The sequence below is a fragment of the Clytia hemisphaerica genome, unplaced genomic scaffold (assembly GCF_902728285.1).
Source record: "Clytia hemisphaerica strain Z4C2 unplaced genomic scaffold, Clytia hemisphaerica genome assembly, whole genome shotgun sequence".
Classification (NCBI taxonomy): domain Eukaryota; kingdom Metazoa; phylum Cnidaria; class Hydrozoa; order Leptothecata; family Clytiidae; genus Clytia; species Clytia hemisphaerica.
The window spans coordinates 994,089-1,017,088 of NW_027103421.1; the positions used below are offsets into that span (position 1 = coordinate 994,089).

Genomic DNA, 23,000 nt, shown 5'->3' on the forward strand with positions numbered 1-23,000 from the left:
TTTTTCTATTTCGTTTCATTTCGTTTAGAGAAACTTCTCACTTAAAAATTTGTGAAACGGATAGGATAGGGAATTCATGTTTAATTTCACATATGCACGCTTTTTTAGGAATATATCTTAATGACTGAACTTTATTTTCAACAGAATGTTTTGGTTGAAGATCAATCCAAATTGAAGTCTGCTTTCGTATTTTATGATGTAGACTTTTTCAGAAATATGTTTTTCTTACTGTTCGGGGCTATCAGCTAACAGGGATATAATTAGTGCAACAATTTTAACAGGTCTTAAAGGTGTTACCGACTCAATTTGTAATTAATTACCAACTCAGTTGTAATTAATTACGGTATTCCCATATGAATTATATTGAAGTAATTTGCAAAGTGTTTCGGGTTGTTATGTCGGAAAGTACCTTCGCAGCCTTATACCATAATTTTTATTTTTTATCAGAACCAGGTTTAAAGAATTCTTAAATCGAGGGCAAAAGATATTAGAAAACTTGTCAAGCTTGAAAGCAAGAAACTTCAGAAACTGAATCCCTTTAAACATCGAAAAAAATATTACGCATTTTGAGGAAGTAAGAACTATCTATTGTTGTAGTAACAAAATGAGACTATTGCTAAAAATTCTAAAAAGTTTTGGATGACATGAAATCCAGAGAAAAAATTTATTTCGTTTCACCATTCGTTTCAAAATATTATCTTTTTTCAGTTCAATTATCTTCTTTTCTTAAATAATTAAAGTTAATCAGACATCATTATCTGAATATCTTCGAAACGAAGTCGAAACGAAGTCGAAACGAAAGCTAAACGAAACATAAACGAAGCTTTCGTTCCATTTTCGTTTAAAAATGAAACAATATTTGGAGACGCTCCCTAAATGGGTCAAAGGAGAAAGAAGAACTCTTGAGGTTTAGGTCCAGCTGCACGTCCCCGAAAGGACCAACAGACTGGGAGAGTCGCGGATGGCCTCCTAGTCTGTTGCCACTAACCAAAATTTCACTTCGTTCGCCTGAAACTGCAGAAACTGACTAATCTTGAATGTTCTTTGAAAAGCTTAACACGCGAGAATTTTTTTCCACATTAAAAAAATTCACTTGTACAAGGATTTGCGATGTTAGCTTGATATTTGCGATGTTAGCTTTTTTAGGCTTATGCAAATAAATGGATAGAAATAGAAATAGAAATAGATGATATGCTGTATACTTTACAAGTGCTGTCAATTCCCCGGTGGGAAAATACCCGGGAATTTCAGCCCCACTGGGAAATCAATGTCTAAAAATTGCACTCCAAAACCATCCCCACTGGATTTTTTAAAATTGGAACAATGGGATTTTGACAGGGATTTTTATCCCCACTGAAGAAAAAAGTTTACCGGGGCTGTGAGACAGGGGTGTTTGTATGCACTATTTGTATGTCATCGTTTTTTTATATTTCTACCCCGTGACTTTTAGGAGCTGGTTTTTAGATTTCTTGAAACATTCGTGATATTATGGTCCTGTTTGATGATAGTGTTTGTGTATTTTTTACAACATTTGAATTTAATGAAGCTGCATAAATTTTTGGTCTCAGACAATATTGATTTTGGCTGCCTTGATTTTCAAAAATTTTAATAAATAATTCAATTTCTAAGACAAGCACAGGATTTGAGTGATTTGGAAAAAAGCCCTCTAAAACAACTGATTCTAAGTTTCTAAGTTTGCTATTAGAAATGAATCTTCTAACTTTTGCATTACTTTGTGCTGTTGCTTGCTTAGCCCTTGCAGGTAAAAACATTATTTTCCAATGATTTTAGTGGCTTCGAAATTTAACCAGATTTTAGTTACATTACAATTAAATTTCTAAATCTGATTCTATTTTGCTTTTCTGCTTGATTTTCACATTTTTTCACTTTCTTTCAGATGGAGGAGGAGCTGAACGCAAGGTATGTTTTATAAAAAATAATTTTCATTCATTGGTGACCTCATTATAGATTATCTAATCTGCCTGCTCTACTTTTTTAGAAGTTTAGAGCCCGGGGGGTACTACCCTTGCCGACCGACGGGGGGTGCTCCGCTGAGGTTCGAAAAATGGAACCTTCCTTGGGACTCGTTTTTTCAAAAATTTTGCCGAAATTTGCGAGAAAAGTGACCCTGAATGGGACTAAAATTCCAAACTTTTCTACTTTTTCCCAAATTTCCGAAAAAGGCACCCTACGAGGGACTGATTTTTCTATTTTGGTGTTTTTGCGACCCTACCTAGGACTCGAAGAGGTTAAAAAGGGTACCCTAACCAGCGGCGGATCCAGGGTTTAGAGGGATCTGAAAAACTTGTTCATCCATGTCTTTTCGGTTGCGTGAATGCGTGAAAATAGAGAAAAAAAGACCGTGAATGCGTGTTTTTGTAAGAGTAGCCAAGATTGCAAAGGGTAGAAATTGCAAAAAAAATACAACTTTGAAAATGTCTGGAATTGCTGAATTTCAAGAAATCCGAAGTAATTTACAGCTTAAAGTATAACTCGAAACTGATCTAGAATGTTAGAATGAGAACAAGATTGAGAGTATACCCACAAAAGACAGACCAACCTCAGCTCTGGCATAACCAAGATTTCATAACACCAAAGTGGCTTGATTTGAAACTCTTGGAAGGGAAATTAACCCACTTTTTTCCCCATTTAAATGGCCTGATCGGCGTGGTTTTCACACAAACTCAAGATTGAAAGTAAAACTCGTCGTCAGATTTCAAAAGAAAAATCAATCCGTCATTTTAATGGCGCAAATCTTAAGGTTTCACTATTTCCTGCTTGAGAAGGGATGAAGATTTCTTTCTAGTCCCTTCGAGCCCAATATCACGAAAATATTCCATATCATTCAATCTATTTTCTGTCAGTGTGAAGCAGCATCAGAGAAATGCATCCAACTTGCCAAAAAGACGAACAACAAAACAGCTCTGGTCAAATGTGTCGATACCAGAAACAAGTGTGTCAAAGATTCTTTTGATAAGAAACTCTCTTGTCTGGGAAAGGTAAGTTATTTTTGGATAAATAAACCTTATTGGAAGAGAATATTCGTCAGGAAAAATGATGGAAAAATAATTTGGTGACTAAGTTATTTCAACGACAGATTCTTCAAGTCGACGTATTTTTTGCAGACAAGTATTTTTGACCAACGACTAGTTTTACTTAATTTATTTTCATATTTTTGAATTTTAGTGCAAAAGTGATTTGAGTGCTTGTGTGGTCAGTGTGACCAAGCAAAATCTGGACAGCAATGTTTGTTTTGGATTCTTCAAAACTTGCATCAGTCATAACTGCGGTGGCGTTTAAAGTATTTAACCTTTTGGTAGGTTAACATATAACCATTTCCATCTTCTGGACGATGGTATCCCCTAGGGGTAATCTCCCTCTCCAAAACTGTTTTTCCCTTGAGTATATTTTACTAGTTCTTTGAAATGGGATTGGGAAAATAGTGAATATTTTGCAGTTTGCAGTGAGAATTGGTTTATTTCATTATTTTCAGTGGGTGACAAAAATTGGAGGATAATTTACCACCGGAGGGACGATATTTTGGTCAATTCTTCCAGTGGGAAGGGGTCCAAGTGGGTCTGTGAGAAGCAGGTGTTCTAATGAATGGGATTCTGTTCATGTGCAATTTTACCAAGGGAAATTGTTAACTTTCACTGATAAAAAGCTGAATTTTGCATTTTTTAGAGATTTACGAATTATACTAAGAATTAGGACTTGTCAATATTTTCCTTTCTAAATTCCGTCATCATTCCGGACATTTTAATTATTTTTTCAAATGTCGACATTTCAACAAATTTTTTTCGAAGAAAATTGTTTTTCCGGACTAAAACATCAAATTCTGTGTAAGTCTCACTTAGGACCTTATTTCTTGAATTCCGTGTCCAAATTTTCACCAAATTCCACTTACAACCCATGTTTTTATTTTTATTTTTTTCAGGTAAACTATTGTTGCTTACAACTCTGTATTTGTTATCCATGTATATTATTATTCAGGGATAAAGAATAAAAATTCTCAAGAAAAATCAAGAATTGTTAAAAATATTCCCATATTCACCCCTTTTTTAAACCTCTACCAAGGTCCTACACTAAAAAAAATGAAAAACAAAGTATAACTAGGCCTAAGATTTTGTAGCAGGGGTTCAGGTTTAGGGGGATTCTTTTAGAGATTATGGGCAGCTGAACCTTCTTATCCTATGGGATGTTTTGGTCTTGTTCTTTGAAGTTTTAGCTTAAGCGATCAGCCCTCTTCATTGAGTTATTAGAGAGAGACTAATTTAAAGCTTTTTGGTTTTTCCGACCCTTAGACTTAGAGAGACTTTGAAGGATGTAAAACGGACCCTTAAGCCTAATTTTGCCTAAGTATCCCCCAGGGAATAGAGGCCTCCTCTTTGATCGCGTGCTTTGGCTTCGGAAATTCCCCGTTAAATACAAACTTTAAAATTTTCAATATTTTCTTACAACAGAAGGTGTTATGTTTAATTTATTCAGTAGCACCGCTGCATCAACAATTAAAGTTTTAAAACAAAATAAATAAAAGGAACAAATAAAAACTAATTTACGAAGGAAGAAACGCAGGCTAGTACCTTTAAAGTCACTTTTGTTCTTCTGGGTCATATTCATTTCTTATTTTGCTGAAGCCACCTGAAAATGAGCCTACGACACAATGTGCAAAACACTGTTTCTTGTAAGAACAAACTATATAAGAAGGTAAGGCTTCGATGGCTAAAGTTAATAACAAGGCTTGCTGCCTCCAAAATACTGAAATTGAAAAACATCCAAAGCCTCAGAAATGTAACAAACTAGGATTTAGCCAAGCATACTTAATTTGCCATGTCTTTCCTCGTACTTTTAGAAAACAGATTTCAATACAAAAATGCACACTGAATTATCTTTCCAGGGGGTATTGCTTAAACAATGATATTTTCCCCTCGATGGCAATGTCAGAACAGCCGCATTAAAGTAACCTGAGATCAGATTGTGACTGTTTTCTGTCCACCTACACTTAAGCCCTAAAGGGATGTGTGAAAACAAAACAATCTGACGAATATGCATCTCGAAATCGTAAGGACCGCGTTCGTCTAAAAGGACTAGGAATGACATCAAAGTTGCGTGATTGCGTTTATGAATAGGGCGCCGTATCAATTTTTGACTTTCTGGCGCGCAGCTAGATTCTTGTTGTAGAATTTTCCGCGGGAGGACTATTTTCCTCAGATGTTTAATTTTCAAGCGCCTTCCGAGGTCTACCGTGCGCGTAAGAAAATTATCAACATCTGTTATCAGGTTAAAGTTGCTGAAACGAAGGAGGCAACTTTAGTATAGAGAACTACAGCCTTTTTTATTCCCCTGGTAAAAATTCTTGAAAAGTTCTTGAAAGGATCTTATCAAGAAACTTTGCTTATTCTTTTTCAGTTTCTTACTACGAACGTGCCAAGATCTTTCAAGATCTTTAACGATCTGATAAGACTTTTTTATAAGTTTTGAATAAGATTCTTGTCCCTTACAGTGATTCAAGATCTTGTCGGAATCTTAAGTAAAAATAAGTCTACGACCGCAGTTCCACCCGAAGGTAGAGGATGGTGCCACTCTTTCTCCCTGGATTGCTCCACTTACCCTTGATCCTTCTCTTAATTGCTGAGCATCAAGCAGAGAGGTATCAAGTACCATTTTGGGACTCTTTGGCATGACCCGGCTGGGGGTTGAACCCACAACCTTGCGCACCGTAGGCGGATGCTCTACCACTGCACTACGGTCGCTGACAGAATCTTACTACTATTCCCCTACAGTTATTGAATAAAAGCCGAAAGCTTCGCTCGAGTGACAGCATTTAACTGATGACCTCGTGAATACTTCCCATTAATCATCCAAGCATTAATACAGTCAATGATAACAACCACACAAAAGAAAAACCACTTACCATATTTCGAAGCTGACCAAAAACTGATTCGTAAATATTATCCTAAGAGATTGCTCTCCTTGAATCTAAAGACTCCTTCTTATGAAAAACAATCATAACCAGAAATTTATGTGTTTTTAAGATTCTTAACCCGAACTTGATTAAGAACCACTAAAAATCTTAAAGCTTCTTGGCACATAATAGTTAGTTAAGATTTGGAAAGTCTCTTTATAAAAACTTTATAAGTTACGCAAAGAATCTTAAAATAATTTATGGCTCAAGATTTCGTAAGATTCTGCTTAAAAAGAACTTAATAAGAAATAATAAATTTTCTTACTATAAATATGCGGAAAGAATCTTGACAATTCTTAACAATTTATTTACAAGATCTTTAAAGATCTTTTTGTTGGAAGAAATTTTCAAGATTGCCTAAGAATCGTTGTAAGATCTTACAAAGATTTTTAAAGATTCTTACTTATTAAAGATCTTGAAAGATCTTATCAAGAATTTTTACCAGGGTCATGAAGTTTAATTTTACGGACAAATTTGATAATAAAGTATTGTACGATATAGTAACGTTAACTGTGATCGAAAATATGTATTGAATAAAAAACCAAGAAAAATTTTAATTTAACAAAGCTACAAAAATTACTACAAGGAATATTCTAAAGCGAGATTTTCTTCATTTTTGTTTTCAACACCAATCGAACGAGTCTGGTGTTGAGCTTCATGACAATGGCACCCAATGTACGTTGTTTTCTCTCCATCGCTTTCATCTTAACCAACAATACTAAGAAGAAAATTTACACAGATTAAGTCTCTAGCTGAAACGCTAGTTTATCCATATGTTGATATCCTCTGCACATTTTTTTATATAGGCAACCAGGTTGCTAAGGCTCGAGCATTAGAATTAGCCAAATTTTTCACCGTTTCGTAAAGTAAAATTTAAATATTTCGAACGATATAAACCATGTCCCGATAAGCACATATATGGTGTAATATCAGGCACGGTCAAAGTAAATTTTTTCAAAAATGAGCTAAATGCTTTGCAATTCCAGCCCTAACCAGAAATTGGAGTAGCTTATAGAAAATGTGTATCCTCTAAGACATTCAACCAAAATTTCCATTCGCATTCCTGAATACCGATTACAGTAGTTATTTTTGCCTACCCAACAAAGTTAGGTAAATAAACTTAAATCATCAAAAAAAGAAGATACTTCGACCGGTGTACGTTTCGTAAGATTTAATTTCTCGAATTTTTGCCAATTTTTGCGAAAAAAAACTCGCGAAATAACGTGAGAGCGCCAACTCGCAAATTTAAATCCACGCAAAATTGTTCAAAATAATGACTGTGAAAATGAACCAAAATTTTTCGGCTCACGAAATTAAATCTTGCAAAAGCTTGCTCGATTAAAGGAACTCTCGATATTTTAAAGGATTTCATATTACACTGCAAAAAATCATTTCTTGTTAGAAGAAAAAAAATAACGAGTTAAGTAAAAACTTACTTAAGATGAGAAATATTTTCTATTCCGATAGGTAAGAAAAATTTTCTTAAAATTCTTTTAAGATAATTTTTCTTATACCATTAAGAAAATTTTTCTTATGTCAAGTATTTTTTACTTAACTTTATAAATAAATATTTTCTTGTGATGAGAAAATATCTTCTTTAATTTTCTTAAATCAAGAAAAAGTTCACATAAATTATCGGTAATAGAATACGCTACTATTTATAAGAAAAAGGAAAATATTACTATAAGAAATATTTTTATAAATTGTTAGAGCACCAGATAAAGTAGCTGGAAGACCTGGAATTTTATACACAACATAAATAGATTTTCATGGATAGTCACTCACTTTTCACTCTATCATACAGCTGAGCTTATAAAATATTTATGGCTGGTACTAAAAACAGCACTGGTTAAAGCACTTGAAAGTAGACCACATCCATGAATTTTACTAAATACCACTGACTCGTTCTTTCCCATTTTTACCTTCATACAGCTAAGCGAAAATCGTTATGGCTGGTACTACAAACAGCACCGTTTAAAGTACTTGAGAATAGACCACATCCATGAATTTTCCTGAATACGCTGTCTTACTTATTCCTTTCCATTTCCTTCAATAAAATTTGCTTAAAGATTTGCTTTACATGTATCAGCTTATAACTGTGGTATGTTATAGCTTTACAGGCAAAAAAGCAATAAATAAACGATAAAGTAACAATGAAAGAAAAATACTTATCTTTTAAGTTTTTGAAGACACGTCTTCTCGCACCGCGTGCTTTTTTGAAAATTAAAATTTTACACTCAACAAACCTATATCTTCTCATAGCATTTTGGTACTATCTTTTCGTCAATTTCCAGAGAAACATTTTTTCAAATGTTTATTCGAAAGATAAAAGAAATATGTTAATAGGAGTAAAAGCCTATTGTTAAAAAATACGCTTGCTATTAATTTTCGCCCTTTTTAAGAAAATTTAAGAAAATTAATATTGTAATTTTCTTAACATAAGAAAAATATTGACAAAATCTTTACAGTAAGATTATTTTTCTTGAGCGAAGAATTCAGTATTTCGACTTTTGAAAATTCTAAGAAAATGAAAAACATTGAAATGGCGTTTTCTTGTATTAAGACTTAATTCCTTATTAGGAGTTTAACTTTCTTGCTATAAGATGTGTGACTTTCTTTAAGAAATGATTTTTTGCAGTGTAACAATAACTCACTTCGAATGATAGCAGAGAGTTTTGGTTTTCTGATTTTTCCATGGGTTGTTGTTTCGCGAGTTGGCTTTGTTGTGAGAATTTCTTCTGTCATGCGCAGTTCTTCAGTGGAGATGTCAGTTGTCATGGTAACTATACCTTTGGTTGTCTCAGCATTGTCAGTCGATTGAATGTTTTCTGAAGTTGTTACAGGGATTTCATCGGTTGAGCTTGATTGAATATTCTCACTTGTTTGATCGGGTTCAATTGTTTCGGGAATATTTTCGGTGGATGCTTTAGGTTCGTCAGAAGTTGTCACAAGAATTTCGGTAGCAGTTGTCGGAATAATTTCGGCTTTTGGGGTAATCTCGGTAGTAGTTTGCGTAGTTGGAATCGTCTCAGTCGAAGTAGTCGACGTCGAAATGCGTTTCGTCGGAGCCATATTTTCATCTCCATTATAAACCAGGTGTCCAACACCTTGGCTGTCCAGATCCTCTAATTCTTCAAAAATTTCGTCCTCATCATCGGCCACTGAATTAACAACAAAATCGACATCTTGATAAAGATCGTCGTTGTCATCTGTCGGGTTCTGAAAGAGGTCATTTTTGTAATGGTCGATTGTCTTCGATTGGGTGATCACTATAATGCGAAAGGTAGGCTAAGTAAATATAAAAGCTTTTTAACGAAAGTCTGGAACAAATCTAGCATAATTAGAGGCGTTTTCAAAATATTATCCGACAATGAAAACTGTTAAAATTCCATATAAAGCACATAAAACTGAGGTATACCAGACTCTTCTTCATAGGAATAGCAAAAAGGAGTTTCTCTAATTTGACATAAGAACCTAAGTTTTATATTCTGAAAATTAAACAATCATGTGAAAAACATTTGAACTCATAAGGTTTTCACTTACCAAAAAATACACAAAAAGTTGCAACTACGAGAATATTCATCGTTTCAATCTCCTAGCGTCGAGTAGAGTTCTCAAACTGACTTTATTTGTCGCAATGTTGATTTGATTTTTTACCCTTTTTATGTGTTGTCAATTAATTCCATTGAACCTCAAAGGAAAATCTAAATTTTGATTTAGTCTCTTGATCAAAAATATTATTGCCTTTTGTATTTTTTGTCACCTGAGAATTCTTAATGCAACACTTTTTTAATCATTTGGGACTTCTTCAAGATCGAACTGATCTCCCAAGAGAGCATATTCTTTTAACGCCCACTTAATTTTAAACTATAAAAAGAGTAGAAATTTATGAAGCCACTAAGCACTTTGAAGGAACAAATGTTTAGTGAGAAATTTGCGTGACAGCCTTATCGATATCAAGATGAAACTCTTTTCAACTGCAATGTTTATCCTTTTGGTCAACATCTCCATGCTGGAAACAAGGTCCATCAGTGATAAAGAACTAAGTAAGTGCTAAAGTATTATTTGATTCAGTTTTTGTTAAGGTGAATATCAAATTAACTTTTAATAAATGTATAAACTTCTCATGAAAAACTCTGGATATCAATGATCATAGCAAAATTTTAAGAACGGGAAAAATTTTTTCTTTCTATTCAGTCGAACTACTGAAAGATGCTTTGAACCAAGACGCGCAAGGACCCAAGTCGTTCGTCCAAGGTGGAGACGCTCAAGGACCCAAGTCGTTCGTCCAAAGTGGAGACGCTCAAGGATCCAAGTCGTTCGTCCAAGGTGGAGATGCTCAAGGATCCAAGTCGTTCGTCCAAGGTGGAGATGCCCAAGGACCCAAGTCGTTCGTCCAAGGTGGAGACGCCCAAGGACCCAAATCGTTCGTCCAAGGTGGAGACGCTCAAGGACCCAAGTCGTTCGTCCAAGGCGGAGATGCCCAAGGACCCAAGTCGTTCGTCCAAGGCGGAGACGCCCAAGGACCCAAGTCGTTCGTCCAAGGCGGAGACGCTCAAGGACCCAAGTCGTTCGTCCAAGGCGGAGACGCTCAAGGACCCAAGTCGTTCGTCCAAGGTGGAGACGCCCAAGGACCCAAGTCGTTCGTCCAAGGTGGAGACGCTCAAGGACCCAAGTCGTTCGTCCAAGGTGGAGACGCTCAAGGACCCAAGTCGTTCGTCCAAGGTGGAGACGCTCAAGGACCCAAGTCGTTCGTCCAGGTGGAGACGCTCAAGGACCCAAGTCGTTCGTCCAAGGTGGAGACGCTCAAGGACCCAAGTCGTTCGTCCAAGGTGGAGACGCTCAAGGACCCAAGTCGTTCGTCCAAGGTGGAGACGCTCAAGGACCCAAGTCGTTCGTCCAAGGTGGAGACGCTCAAGGACCCAAGTCGTTCGTCCAAGGTGGAGACGCTCAAGGACCCAAGTCGTTCGTCCAAGGTGGAGACGCTCAAGGACCCAAGTCGTTCGTCCAAGGTGGAGACGCTCAAGGACCCAAGTCGTTCGTCCAAGGTGGAGACGCTTTACTTCCTTACGATAGACTAGTTAAAAATCAACGTACTATTAAAAAGGACAAAGATGTAGTTATTAATGTTAATGTCTGTTAGAATTATGCAATTTATATTTTGTTTGGTTACTTGTACACTATAGAAATAATTATTCACATAAATAAAAAAATGGAAAAAAAGGAATTATTTTTCAACAACAATTTCGAATTTCCAAAGTCTTTTTGGGGAATCAAAATCTAATCAAGACAGCTCGGGTAAGTTATGGCATGTCTTAAATTTACCATAATTTTTAGATCGCATTAGTCGACAGAAAATGACCAAACAAATGACTGAACATGAAGGGTACTATGATGTAGTTTCTAACCTGATGTGTAACCTAATTGTTATTTCGCTGATTTTCGCGAAAAACCGCAAAAACTGATTATTACGTATTAATCGATGACGTCATCAAAACTAAAAATTGAATTTCTCAAGAATGGTTTATCCAATTGTTTTCAAACTTTCACCAAAGATGTATCTTACTAATGTCCATCATTTGAAAAAAGATTTTTCCGAATTTTTGATGACGTCGGCAGAAAATAGGATTTTTCGTTTTTCCCTAATTTCTGCTGACGTCATCAAAATTTCGAAAAAAAAATTTTTTCAAATGATCGACTTTAGTAAGATACATCTTTGGTGAAAGTTTGAAGACAATTGGATAAACCATTCTTGAGAAATTCAATTTTTAGTTTTGATGACGTCATCGATTATTACGTAATAATCAGTTTTTGCGGTTTTTCGCGAAAATTAGCGAAAAAACAATTAGGTTACACATCAGGTTAGAAACTACATCATAGTACCCTTCATGTTCAGTCATTTGTTTGGTCATTTTCTGTCGACTAATGCGATCTAAAAATTATGGTAATTTTCAGTTTTTGAGACATGCCATAACTTACCCGAGAGTTTCTTTTGGATTTACAGTAATTTAAAACTTTTCAATCTACCCAGATGGGCGAAAAATGTGGTCAAACAAAAATTGTTTAGCTTAGTTAATGAAGGTTTAATTACACTGATAATGCTTACTTTCTCAATCGTGAAGTTTCTTGTCTATATTCTGAAGGATAAATTAAATAAAAAGAATTAAATACGTATTTTGACTTAGTCTCAGCACTTTTGTTTTGCAAATAGATTTGCCTATAATATCAGGAAATCTCTACCTTAAAATTGTTTCGCGATTTACTTGTATTCACTACGATTTTGTGCATTTTGTTGATTGATCTATCAGGTTACCATGGAAGTGGAATAAAAGAATAAGTGTCTATTAGAACAAATTACTAAATTTTACAGAACGTCACAAAAGAGCATTCGGAACTTCCGAAAAGAGATCGCAGAGCAATTAAAGTCTGTCTCAAAAATATGTGGACACTCATTTATGCTATGTTAGTAAGCTATATACCGTTGGAAAGATATTTCCAAGGAGAATGTCCAAAAGGATATGGGTTTTTTGAAAAGTTTGAAATTGAAGAAGAAAAATGAAAATAAAAAAAATGAAGATTTTTTCAACTGTTTTAAAAATGACCCTAATAGTTTGCACAAGTACTCTTAAAAAGATTTTATCAAAAGTCAAAAAGTTTCAAGTCGTTTTAAATTTTTTCCGAGATATACACAAAAGAACTCCAGCGTGGTAGATTACCCCACCTAGGGCTAATAGGGTAATGACACTGCTAATATTTTTGTAATATAGTGTAACTTTTGTCAATAAAATGACTGGCTACTTCAAATGTCACTTTTTTAACTTTAGAAAATTAGATATTTTCTACGGTGGAGAGAGTACAAACTCGATAATCCAAATTTATCTGGTCACCGGTCTTGGTAAGCTGGTCGTTGGCGCCATTTCTGGTCGATGTTTAGAAATTCTCTTAGTATGAGCACTTATGACGAGGTTTCCAGCGCAACTACCAAAAGCAGAATATAATTTCCATGGCACTAATTGCCCTGCAAGTAGCACAATTTTTGTCTGACCACCCGGTACAGTTCAGCTGCGATACTTTTTCATTAATTTAGTGGCATACCTAAAATTATCACTAAAAATATCCTTTCATAATAAAGAGTAATTCAACGATATAAAAATTTCCGTAATATGTATCCATTTTTTCATTCTAGATTCTGATTTTTTTTGAATAATTTACAATTCTTTCTCCGTCCATTTAGTCCAAAACTCTTTACGGTTTCTCAAGGGTTTCAAGCAAGTCTTTTCTCTCCACCATTTTGTCAGATTTCGATATTGAGTTTTTACATAGTCTGTGGTATGTAACATCACACATAATCTACACATGAAATTAGTGTCTATCAGCTCGTAGGACTTTTTCCATTCAAAATATTTGTTGTACATAGAGTCATCTGTACTTAGTTGATGTAAATATCTTGCTAGTGACTGAGGAGAATTGTACTGGTCAACGTGTATAAAACTATGTGTAGGAGCGATGGATTGATAGTCTTTGAGTGGTGCTCCCATCACGATTGGAATCACATCGTAACTGAAAAGAAAAGGAGTTTATAGTTCGAAAAAAACTTCTGCTTCCGTATATTCGTCAGCATAGAAGATTCGCCGAAAAAGATTTCGTCACTTGCTAATAATTTCGTCACTTTTTACCTATAAATAGTTTTTAACGACGAATAGTTTTGCCGAGGAATTAAGATAGAATAGAAAATACCATTAAACTGATCAATAGTTGCAATCCTTTATTGTAAGTAGGACATAAGCGCAAAATTTGGCTCTAAAGTAATCAATTTCAGCCCCCAATATATTTGGTAAAAACATTCGTTGGCAAGAATTAATCGTCGGTAAAAATAATCGTCGGCAATAAAATTCGACGGCTATAAGAATTTATTCACTGAATGATTTATTACATTCTATTCACGATAAGTGTGCACTCTTTTTTCATTTGCCTATAACTTTTGAAGGAATTCTTCAATCTTTATAAATTTGGTATTAATGGAAAGATATTACTGAGTGAAACAATTTGAAATAAAAAAAACTTTGAAAAGATTATAAAAAGGAAGATGAAAATGAAGAAGAAAAAAATGAAGATCTTGTAGAAAAGTGCTATAACTATCATTTTCACTGAAGTGAATCCTTAATCATCGAACGTCATCACTGTGAAAAAAATTCTCAAAAATAATCATTCAATCAAAAGATATCAAACAAAGTTATAAGCTGATTGACGTCCAAAAACGCTTTCTGCAGTTTTTTGCTGTTTTTTGGGGTCACTCACTTATTTATTCATAGAATTATATTTCACAGGTCTATCGACCTCTACGAAATAATTTTAGATTTATAAATTGTCTAATTCTTCATCTGTCGTCCAGTCGTCAGAAGATATGGACAGAAGAGAAGACGTTGTTTTGGTCTTTGTCCTAGGTTTTCGAACTAGGCGAAGGTTTGTTCTAGGGCTTCCTCTTACATGCCAAACGAAATCATCATTTTTTAAATTCATTTTATTCGCCTTTTGGCACATAGCTTTAATAATTTTTCTTTCGTTGATGGTGAAGTCGTCTGTGATGCTAAAGCCACCAATTTCATTGAATCGTTTCAGCTTATGCAGATTTTGCATTATCCGTTCTTTTTCCTCTATACTTTTTAAGATCAACTTGATTGGACGCCAATGTAGCCCTTTTCGGCTTTGTCCAATGCGATGATGGTGGGACGGTTTGATATCTTGGACGCCAATGTTACCTAGTATACCTTCAATATCTATTTTGTCTTGTTCCTGTTGTTCCTCTTTGTTGTCTACCTCTAATTCCATCATTCCATGTATAATAATATTTCGTTTTCTTGATTCGATGTCTCTTTCTTCATTCTTGTTTTCTTGTTGGTGTTCTCTCACTGCTGATTTGAAATTATCCTTGTGTTTCTTAGTTATTTCAGCGTATGTTTTTTCTGATGTTTTTTCTATGTAATTCGTCGTTTGCTTTATTTCTTCTTTTATAATCTGCTTGGTTTTTATTTCAAAGTCAGCCATCTTATTGGTTAAGATGTTTTCGATATCGTTCTTAAGGCTGCGGTTCTTGGCTAGCTGGTTTTTGAGCTTTTTAATGACGTCGTCCTTCTTCTCAATCTCCCTCTGCATCATATGATACGAGTTCTCACCTATTTTACTCATTAGAGATCGTGTTATCCGCACGCAATTCTGACATAGATATTGTTCGTTATAAGTGTTGGCAAAAATTTGCAGCTGATAAAGCGGTAATTGTGTGCACTCGTAGTGTACCATGCGGTGGCATTTTCGGCATTTTAGACGGTTTTGGTCATCATCATCTGAGCAGGAGGTGGGAGTGCATGTTTGGTTTTGTTTAGCTTCTTCAAATGGTTGTTTTTCTTGCTTTTTGTCGGTTTTTTCGTTCATGTTTTTGATTTTGCTAAATTTCAACCATTTTTGAAGAACTTATTAACTTTGTATCATAACTTTATATTGAATAAATATTTTAATGAAATTTTTTCATAGTGATGATCTCCTAAGATCAAATAATCTCTCCAGTGAAAATGAAAGTTATACCATTTTTCTACAAGATCTTCATTTTTTTCTTCTTCATTTTCATCTTCATTTTTATAATTTTTTTAAAGTTTTTTTTATTTCATATTGTTCCACTCACTAATATCTTTCCAACAATACCAAATTTATAAAGATTGAAGAATTCTTTCAAAGGTTATAGGTAAAAGAAAAAAGAGTGCACACTTATAGTGAATAGACTTTTTTAGTCACTTTTTTCCCACGACTTTTTATAAGGTAAGGTATTCCAAAAAAGAGCCCAGTGTGCGGTTTATTTTCCGAGTATCGGTAGCACCTTCTGTCTGTAAGGATAATAACTCTGTGAGAACATACCTAAAATACCCCACTAGAAAACTAAACTATACAATATCCAATATCCAACTCGAAAAGACATTTTGAGAATCCCACACTGGATATTTCAGCTGAAAAAACCGGGTAGTGAAAATGAGGTTTTCAATTGAACGCTCACCTAAAAGTTTTGAAGAATTTTTCAGTGATATAATGTCGACAATTGGAATTTTCAAACGCCAAATAAAATCGATATTCTCTTTGCAGCATTCTCATACAAGATACTGAATCTCGATCACAAGTTAAATTCCCACAATCTCCATAAATATCAACATCAATATATTTCCTCAGTTCTCTCACATATTTCATACGGCCGTTCAAATTATCACAATTCGAAACAAACCAAGCTATATTTTTGGTCTTTCCTTTCGCGTAATTTCGTCTTAACTTCATCTTTCTATGAAAAATTCTTTCACCGAATTTCCCATAGGGAGCTTCTACAGTGCTATCTGGGCGATAAGTAGCAGTCCAGTTAAAAACAGATTTTTCCGGTAAACGTCTTGTGTGCACCGGTGATTCAAGCTGATAGTAAACCCACAGTTGCCCGGGCTTCGATACCGGTCGTTTCAGATGTTCCGGTATATCTTTAAAAAGCACCGCATCAGCAGTTTCATAGTCTCTCGGCTTCCGTACAAACCGACAATTCTTCACACTACATTGAGATCTTTGAAATTTCTCATCTGTCATAGTTTTATCATAAAAATATAACAAGATCTTAAGAGTTTTATTATTCACCATTTTCACTTTAGTTTTTGATTGTAAAAAGATTCGATCAGTGACAATCATATTAGGTAGATCAAATACCCCAGAAGCACGTTCCAAGTTATTTGAAGACGTCAGGTGGAAATTGTACGAAAAAGCAGGATACATTCGTGAAATATCGTGTTTTGCGGACAATGGATTCTGTGTCTTTTTCTCTGAATTTCCTTCCATAACTAAATTGATTGTAACTTTTTGACCACGCACCATGGTAGTAGTAAAATACAAAAACCTTACAGCCCAAATGTTAGTCAACAGAAATAAGCAAATAACTATGAATATAAACTTTGGTAAACAGTAACGACGTGAAAAAACTCTCATGTTTGTCTTATATTGCAGTTTGGCAATGTAAGGGCGTCGTCAAACTCGTGGCCCTGTACTTCACATTAATATTTACAGCCAGCGATTGATCTAAAGGCATAACTTTCTCAAAAGCATGTTCCTTATTTTGTTGGATCTCTTGAGAGTGTGCTCTCACAAGTATGCAATAATATGAAATTATTTGTAAAGTTATAACCTAATTTCCCCAGTTCAGTGTCATCGTTAAGTTATTTTGCCAGCTATTATATTGCCTAAGGATCACGAATAATAACAAAGGAGGAGTGCTTTTAATCCGTTAATAAGGTGCTAGTAACTGAGAAGACCTCCTCCATTACAGTGCTTGAGTGTTTCATAATATTCGATGTTTAATTTGAAGGTATGTAATACTGTTTACTTGCCTATGGGATTTTAATGTGCGTGTTTGATAAGTTAATATTCAGACGCTGTGACAGGGTTATAAGTTGATGTTTGGATTAATAATATCGTGATTATATTGTGTTTGTGTGATGTAACAGACATGCTAAATCTAGGGGGAGGTGCAAATTCTTTGGGATTTGCAATGGGGAAGTTCCAACCTTGGATCTACCCATTTAGACACCCCCTTCTCACAGACCCACTGACCAAAATATCGTCCCCGGTGGAAAATTGTCCTCTAATTTTTGTCCCCACTGAAAATAATCAAATAAACCAACCCTCGCTGCGAAATACTATGCTATTTTCCCATCCCCACTGAATTTTCTGACTTGAATTCCCAGCCATAGAAGTATGGGAATGTCAATCCCCATTGAGTTTCCGTCCGTTATTTTCATCACCACTCTCGGAAAGAATCCTACCAGGTCTGTGAGAAAGGGGTGTATTTAGTTAAAAAACCCGAAGGGTGAAATGATGAATCTTCAACCTTTCTCAAGTAAGAAAAAGTGAGGCATTAAAATTTTCACCACATTAGAATCATGGATTGAATGTAGCTTTTTTCTGTTTTCCTACGACATATTTTTCAAATTTGTCGATAGATTTGACTTTTAATCTGGTGTTTGCATGGGAGTTTTGCTGGAGTTTTTACTCTCATTTGATTTGGTTGGTCGTTAAGATGTAATAAAAGAATCTTATTACTTTTTCTAAAGAACGCGTCATCTCTATCACTTTAAATGACCAATTAGTGAAGTATGTTGTAAAAACTCCAAGGCATCTCAATTGCATGAGGGCCACGGTGTCGAGTAGAATGTAAATGACTGCCAGTACGAAAATCTTTTCAATCTGCCGAAACGTTTAGACGGGGGTATGGTGGTTCCAATTGGGATTGGGAAATAAGTGGCTTCAATTCCCATCCAAAAGTTTCAGATCTAGCCCCTTCGGGGCTTTGAAATCAGTAGATCTAATGGTTAGATTTAAGCTTTTTATGTTTTGCAGACCTTAGAAATTGGCTCCTTGTGCGAAATGAAGTTGAAATTAAAATAGTGGGGGGTTCACAGTTGGCGTGGGAGTGAAATCATGCCTATTTTCGAGCGGAGTGGCAGAATTTGACGAAAGTTTTGGCAGAATTCCGGAGATTAGGTTTCGGAAACGGAAAATTGGTTTGTTTCAGTCTGCAAATACGGAATTCAACAAAAAATTGGTCGGAATTTTGGATTAAAATTGTGAATTTTGAAGAAATAAATGATAATTGATCATTATTAACCATCAATATCATAATCTTAAGACTTTAGAGGAATAAAAAAAGTGCACTATCAGTCCTTATTGGGACTATAGGGGCACACTTTAATGAATAAGCATCTAGTGTCAAAAGTTTTACTTTTCTTTATTAACATTTAGTCTTTTTTTCTGATACTATCGAAAGAATTATATATCAGAATTACCACCACAAATCTTTGACATACATAATGACGATCGTAACATGGATAATCCCGCCTCTTTAAAAACTGCTGTCCAGACACATTATACTTGTAAATGTTTGGCCTTTTTGTTTCCTATTTTTTGAGGAAAGAACAAGGTAAAAAGCCCCAAAATCAAATTATGCTAAGTTTTGAGCATGATGATAAAAAGTCTTTTCCTGTAAAATTAGCTCAAATCTAATGAAGAAACATATTGGAAAAAAATCCAAAATTTGGCGCAAATTTGTCTAAAATCTTTCATTAAAAAATCTGGAAGTCACATTTGGAGGATTATTATTTGGGCCATTTTTTACCATTGAGTAAAAAATCTGAAAACTTCGTGCTCAAAATCCAAAAAACTCTACTTTCAGGCAGTTTTCGGCTCAAATTTGACTCTTTTGAAGACGGACCCCCGTCAAATTTAAACATTACCATTTTACATCATCGTACGAAAAATGAAAAAAATGTCAAGCTAATTGCGAGAAATGCTTACCCTGAATATCAGAGGTTGAGAATATTTCAAACTCTGAAGACGAATAATATAAATTTTATCGCGCGTGTGTCAATCTAATCACTGTAGAATAAATCAAAGATTAAGAGCAAACATTACCATATTTATGTCTAGCAGACTGTATCAGTATGCAGTTTACTATTTACGAATTCCCCAGAAACCTCCAAGTGTAATTGAAATGAGCTTCTTTCGAAAGAAATCTTTTACATGATCCCCAAATGTATAGCAGTAATTACTTAACTTTTAATTATGGAAATGTCACTTTAATTGAATCGAAATAATAGACAGACTTATTTATTTTATGATTTTCTATCACTGACTCTTTTTAAAAAGTATTGATGACATTTTTGAGTTGTGTTTTCAACAATGGGAATAAAAATATCAACTTTAAACTTCATCCAAGATCTTGGATGGTCGTCATGGTTACTTTTCTCTGCGTTGATTGCGCGCTGAATAGAATCTGGATTGGTCGGCACAGGTCAATATATGATATCGGCCTGTGCTTTTCACGGTAAGAAATGCTCGTTTTCCTTAAAAATGACAAAAGCGAATTTCCCCAAATAAAAATAGATTTTTACGAACAAAAACGGCTGCAAACACTTTTACAGACCTTGTACTCTGTCTTTATGCAAAAAAAGAAAACGTAATGACGCATAACTTTTTACATAGTCCTTAAAATTTCATGTTAGGCATTTTTTGGCGGCCCAGACTTGCCAAAATTTTTTCTTTTTCGAAGATCGCGCTTTGTCAGATTATAAACATTACCATTTTGCATCATTGTGCAAAAAATCTAAAAAAATACCTAGTTAGTCGCAAGAAATATGCTCATTTTTTTATAAAACGAAACAAGAAAGCCAAAGTGACGTTAAAGGCCCAGCAGTTTTGGTAGTGTTAACATACTTTCCGTTGCAGAGTCGCTGTACAACTTAATTTACAGGAGCAAATTTTTTCTATACATAGAAATCTTTTGAGAAAAGTATTTCATACAGTTTAAAAAAGGGAGATTTGACCATATTACTCGGAGGTATTAATCATATGTGGTTTTTTCTTATGCATGCGCACAATAAAAAGTCAGATGACTCGATTTTTAGCCTGGATTCGTCAATTGATAATTGCGCGCACAGGCCCCCACAAAGTCAAATCTTTTCAACCAGTTGCGTTTTAAAGGTCCATTCCGCTGCGCGCTGGGCCAATTAAAGTTCCTTGATCCAGAAAGTAAAAAATGCAAAGGATGGATCCTTTAATAGGCGGACACCATTGGCAAAAAACGATTTATGAACTGCTAATTCAAATAATTTTCTCTAGAAATAGAAGTGTCATGAACTTGATTATTTGACCAGAGTTAGTTTATATTGGCACAAAATTAGTACATCGCATTATACCCATTGATTTCAAAGTTCCGAAGGGGCTAGATCCGAGCTCCAAGATGGGAAATGGGAAGTGAAGATTCATCTCTAGAGCCCCTTCCGGGCTTCGAGCTCAATGATTATACCCCGAAAAAAAGAAGAAGAACGGCAAAAGAGATGAACAAGTAGCTCAAATTTTTCTTCCAAAAAATATGCACTAATATACACGTTTTTTTTTATAAGAACGTCAAAAATTTTAGAAGCCTTCGGATGTTCTTAGTTTTTTGGATTTGAAGCCTAAAAATGTTCTTAAAATGTTCTTATTTTCAGCATTTTTTGAGCATTTTGATGTAATTTCTTAAGAAAATGTATCTTTTTAAGTCTCCAAAGCCTTAGAATGTTCTTAGAATGTTCTTAAATTTTTGGGCCTTATGTTCTTATATAGTTTGTTCTTATAAAAAAAACGTGTACGCTGTTTGCAGAAAACGTACTCGAATCAACTAGTCATGCATCAAACCATTTATCAAGCTCATTAAAAGAAAACATCTTTATCAAATTAATGATCCTTAAAATCGATTAAAGTAGCATTTTCAAGAATCATTATTTGAACAGTCTCAATTACAATAGAAAGGATGATTAAGAGGAAAAATAGAAATGATTGCCGATGAGTCGTAAATATGATGTTGTTTACAACGTACCGTTCCGTATTAAAACATACCGTACTTACTCAAAAAATTCAAAAAGTTCCCTTTAACAGTCATAATCAAAAGCGCCAAAGTCGCAAAAAATAGCTAAACCAAATTTTCACGATTTATCCCTTTCGATTGTCAAGGGAGCTTTTGGATTGTTTCGGGTAATTATGGTAGCCTAAATTATGGGCCAAGCAGACCGAAATAAGTAATTCGGGATTTCTTTGAAGGTCTAACAGTTTATCATATCTAACTTCTATCATTCGAATCTTTTTATGATTCGAATTAATTCTCAGTCCGCGTTAAAGGAAAACCCCTGCGCCGTTAAATACTTTCCATATAATTCCTTTCATCATGATTCAAACAAATTGAACTTTCCGTTTGACTTTGAATTAGCGAGAGTTAGAACCTATAAAACTATAATTTTTGATAGAGCCTTTTGGAAAGAATTCTTCGTATCCCAGATGATTTTTATAACTCACACTGAAGCAAAATCTGGTTCTAAAAATTCAATCTTGAATTAATTGAAAAGTAAAATATGTCGAAGGTAAGAGACACAATCAACATATGGGAACCTAGAACTAAAATTTTCATAATTAATTATGTACTTAAAATGCACAGAATAAATCTTTTCCCAGCTGGCACAAAAAGTTTTTTCGACGTTTATCTAATGTTCAAAACGTCCATATAACGTTAAACTGAACGTCGAAACAACGTTGTGTGTCAGCTGTGCTAAGATAATAAGCTTTGACTCTCCACGAAGTGCCGCGCCTACTTACACTGTCAACTTTGGCTATTTTGTATTTAATATCTCGTTTACGAGAAAGATAACTTTGAAGAGGCTAAGCACTCAAATTTTAATAAGAGCCAATCAAAAAGCCTATTTCTTAAAAGAGCCAATCAAATTGACCTATTTCTTGAAAGAGCCAATCAAATTGACCTATTTCTTAAAAGAGCCAATCAAATTGACCTATTTCTTAAAAAAGCCGATCAAAATGACTTTTCTTAAAAGAGCCAATCAAAATGACTTTTCCAGCTGTAGGTTTAAGATAAGTACGTCAATTTTGGCTCAAATTGAATGCTCATTTTCCCAAAATTTGACAAGGAAATTAGTCTACTTCCAATTTGATTACAAGTTTTTTTTTATAAGAACAAACTATATAAGAACATAAGGCTTCGAGGCCCAAAGATTTAAGAACATTCTAAGAACATTCTAAGGCTTTGGAGACTTAAAAACATGCAATTTCTTAAGAAATTACATCAAAATGCTCAAAAAGTGCTGAAAATAAGAACATTTTAAGAACATTTTTAGGCTTCAAATCCAAAAAACTAAGAACATCCGAAGGCTTCGAAAATTTTTGACGTTCTTATAAAAAAAAACGTGTATACGCAAGATGACCAGTCGGTGTGATTTTGTCACGATTTAGAAGTAAGTTTGACATCTGCATTGGCAGTTTCAATTGACCTATTTATTAAAAAGATCCAGTCAAAATGGGGATTTAATGTAAAGGTTAAATCACATTTTAACTTTATTTCGACCCGCACGCTCCAACGCCCTCTCAGCCAGCTTGCATCTGAGCAAATCACGCCATATCAGAGGGGGCCGTTCGGCACTTTCCA

General features: G+C 34.7%; 4 protein-coding genes across 4 annotated transcripts in view; 2 read left to right on the forward strand and 2 right to left on the reverse strand.

Annotated features, from left to right (window-relative positions):
- LOC136797800 (unconventional myosin-XV-like) overlaps positions 1–4,006 on the forward strand; it is a 175,320-nt gene extending 171,314 nt beyond the window's left edge. The window contains exons 61-63 of the mRNA XM_067054385.1: positions 1,898–1,920; positions 2,865–2,999; positions 3,994–4,006. Of these exons, the coding sequence (XP_066910486.1) occupies positions 1,898–1,920; positions 2,865–2,999; positions 3,994–4,006 (171 nt within the window). The remainder of the gene's footprint in view (positions 1–1,897; positions 1,921–2,864; positions 3,000–3,993) is intronic.
- A 2,406-nt stretch (positions 4,007–6,412) lies between these two features.
- Positions 6,413–9,548, reverse strand: LOC136797801 (clumping factor A-like). The gene is made up of 3 exons (XM_067054386.1): positions 9,509–9,548; positions 8,620–9,234; positions 6,413–6,683 (listed from the first exon to the last, which is right to left on the reverse strand). Exons 1-3 carry the CDS (start codon positions 9,546–9,548, stop codon positions 6,559–6,561), a joined length of 780 nt encoding a protein of 259 aa, XP_066910487.1. The 3' UTR covers positions 6,413–6,558.
- A 330-nt stretch (positions 9,549–9,878) lies between these two features.
- LOC136797850 (neurofilament heavy polypeptide-like) lies at positions 9,879–11,209 on the forward strand. Its single transcript, XM_067054434.1, has 2 exons — positions 9,879–10,011; positions 10,163–11,209. The coding sequence occupies exons 1-2, from the start codon at positions 9,927–9,929 to the stop codon at positions 11,044–11,046; spliced, it is 969 nt and encodes a 322-aa protein (XP_066910535.1). The 5' UTR covers positions 9,879–9,926; the 3' UTR covers positions 11,047–11,209.
- Positions 11,210–12,613: 1,404 nt separating this feature from the next.
- On the reverse strand, positions 12,614–16,855 carry LOC136797802 (glycoprotein 3-alpha-L-fucosyltransferase A-like). The gene is made up of 2 exons (XM_067054387.1): positions 16,008–16,855; positions 12,614–13,525 (listed from the first exon to the last, which is right to left on the reverse strand). Exons 1-2 carry the CDS (start codon positions 16,853–16,855, stop codon positions 13,174–13,176), a joined length of 1,200 nt encoding a protein of 399 aa, XP_066910488.1. The 3' UTR covers positions 12,614–13,173.
- Positions 16,856–23,000: the final 6,145 nt, after the last annotated feature.

Coding starts and splice junctions, on each gene's coding strand:
- LOC136797801 (XM_067054386.1), bottom strand. CDS start 9,548: ATGAATATTCTCGTAGTTGCAACTTTTTGTGTATTTTTTG. Junction 9,235..9,508: donor AACTTTTTGTGTATTTTTTG/GTAAGTGAAAAC, acceptor TTCGCATTATAG/TGATCACCCAATCGAAGACA. Junction 6,684..8,619: donor ACTCTCTGCTATCATTCGAA/GTGAGTTATTGT, acceptor TTTTCTTCTTAG/TATTGTTGGTTAAGATGAAA.
- LOC136797850 (XM_067054434.1), top strand. CDS start 9,927: ATGAAACTCTTTTCAACTGCAATGTTTATCCTTTTGGTCAACATCTCC. Junction 10,012..10,162: donor CATCAGTGATAAAGAACTAA/GTAAGTGCTAAA, acceptor CTTTCTATTCAG/TCGAACTACTGAAAGATGCT.
- LOC136797802 (XM_067054387.1), bottom strand. CDS start 16,855: ATGGTGCGTGGTCAAAAAGTTACAATCAATTTAGTTATGGAAGGAAAT. Junction 13,526..16,007: donor AAATTCTTCAAAACTTTTAG/GTGAGCGTTCAA, acceptor TTTTCTTTTCAG/TTACGATGTGATTCCAATCG.